General features: G+C 31.8%; 1 protein-coding gene across 1 annotated transcript in view; it reads right to left on the reverse strand.

The window, feature by feature from the left end:
* LOC105315313 (deleted in malignant brain tumors 1 protein-like) overlaps positions 1-1,512 on the reverse strand; it is a gene marked incomplete at both ends in the record, with an annotated part of 7,566 nt that extends 6,054 nt beyond the window's left edge. Inside the window, 5 exons of the mRNA XM_011409911.2 lie at positions 473-532; positions 631-770; positions 822-1,020; positions 1,072-1,217; positions 1,267-1,512. Coding sequence (XP_011408213.2) covers positions 473-532; positions 631-770; positions 822-1,020; positions 1,072-1,217; positions 1,267-1,512 — 791 coding nt within the window. The remainder of the gene's footprint in view (positions 1-472; positions 533-630; positions 771-821; positions 1,021-1,071; positions 1,218-1,266) is intronic.
* Positions 1,513-1,816: the final 304 nt, after the last annotated feature.

The raw sequence follows: 1,816 nt of genomic DNA on the forward strand, positions 1-1,816 counted from the left end.
TCTCATAATTAGTAAGCATAAATGAGGGACACTTATTCATTAAAGCAGTTAGTGTTCTCATAGCTCTTACAAAAGGGAGACAAAGTAGTCTAACAAACTATATATAGGTCTAGTAATAGAACATTAGCTATGGAGCAACCATAGCAGGCTCTAGTACTGGTGGACTGCTATTACCTTAAAGCCATGTATTGTAAAGCAGACATACATGTATATTTGTGGTTTGCTAATGGTATTAATATAGCGTGTAATATTATTTACAATTTTACTCATTTCTCAATTTATAACTATTAATAAATCTAGATTATCAATAATTGTGAGTACATAGTATTTTTTAAATTTTAAAGCCGCTTGCAAGAATGCAAAAATAGTACTTATAAATAATAGTGGCTTTACTGAATATAATATCAACAGTTATATTGGTAAAAATAATAACAAGTGCCAATATCATATTACATGAATCTAATAGACTAACCTAATACTTGTGAGCATGATGTTTTTGTGTTGGTCACAACAGAAAATGAAGAAGTGTCACCTGCAAAAGACATCATAACAATACACAAAAATAATTCATCAAGAGTAGATAACGAAGCATAAATGCACAAAAAATAACAGTAAAATTACACAACATACTGCATTTCAAAAACAAATCATTAAGATGAGAGCAGTTAGTGACTGAATTCATTGGACAGCTATTGCTTGACCCATAGCACAAATCATATGATGTACTGTACATACTGTCACTCCATATAGGCTGACTAGAGTTACTAGGTCTATAAAAGTGACATAAACAACTACCTATTAATCAAAAATAAATTGCTTACAGTGCAGAAAAAATTGAATAGTTCTTAAAACCAAGTTGCTTGCAAAGTGTAGTTGCATCATAGCTATCAACCCCATCACTGCATATTGTCCCCCACTGTCCATTACAATAAACCTCAACACGTCCTTCATTAGAATAATCTCCATCTTGAAGACGTATCATACCAGAGAATGGATTACTATCCCAAATCCTAGTGGTATCTATAAGTTTGCACAGTAAAACACAATGTAGAAAACAACTAAATATCTTACAGCAATATACAGTTGCATCGTAACTGTTACTATTGACACAACCACTGTTTATGATAGTAGAATGAGAACACTGAAAGATGGAAAGATAGTCACTGTTGCCACAGTTGACATCATCCCATTTCATTCGAAGATAGTCTGTGCCATAACTACAGTAAAAAGAACAATTTAAGTATGACACCAACTATTTCAATGTACTTAGTTAGTCCAGCTCTAGAGTAGCTTGAAGCTCCAGTGTATCCCAACTGATGACAAATGACATTAGCTTCAGCTGAATCAAAATAGTAGTCATCACATATATTGCCCCATCCATTATCATAGACTCTAACAGTTCCATAGTAATAAGAGGCTGATGATGTGTTATTACGAGAAAGGATGATTGTTCCATTAGTAGCATGAAGCAAGTCTAAAGTAATACAATATATACATAAATATGGCTTACATCTATATGTGAATATGATTAATTAGATCTAATTGCTAGAATAATGATAAAATTTAATTTCAACAAACTCTTCAAATTTAATAGCAATTCATGTTCATAAAACATTCATAATCTTTGATGCAGTTTTTTGCATGGTTAAATTGCTTGTCTGATTCTTACTCTACATACAGTACTGTAGTATATGTATACATGCATATATGGAACAATTTGGGTGGCAATAAACATTAATTTTGGATAACAAACAAAACTGTAGGTAGCAGTGACGAAATAGACTTGAGCTACATGTATATAAATGTATTTACCACT

Source organism: Amphimedon queenslandica, unplaced genomic scaffold (assembly GCF_000090795.2).
Source record: "Amphimedon queenslandica unplaced genomic scaffold, v1.1 AMPQUscaffold_11001, whole genome shotgun sequence".
Lineage (NCBI taxonomy): Eukaryota > Metazoa > Porifera > Demospongiae > Haplosclerida > Niphatidae > Amphimedon > Amphimedon queenslandica.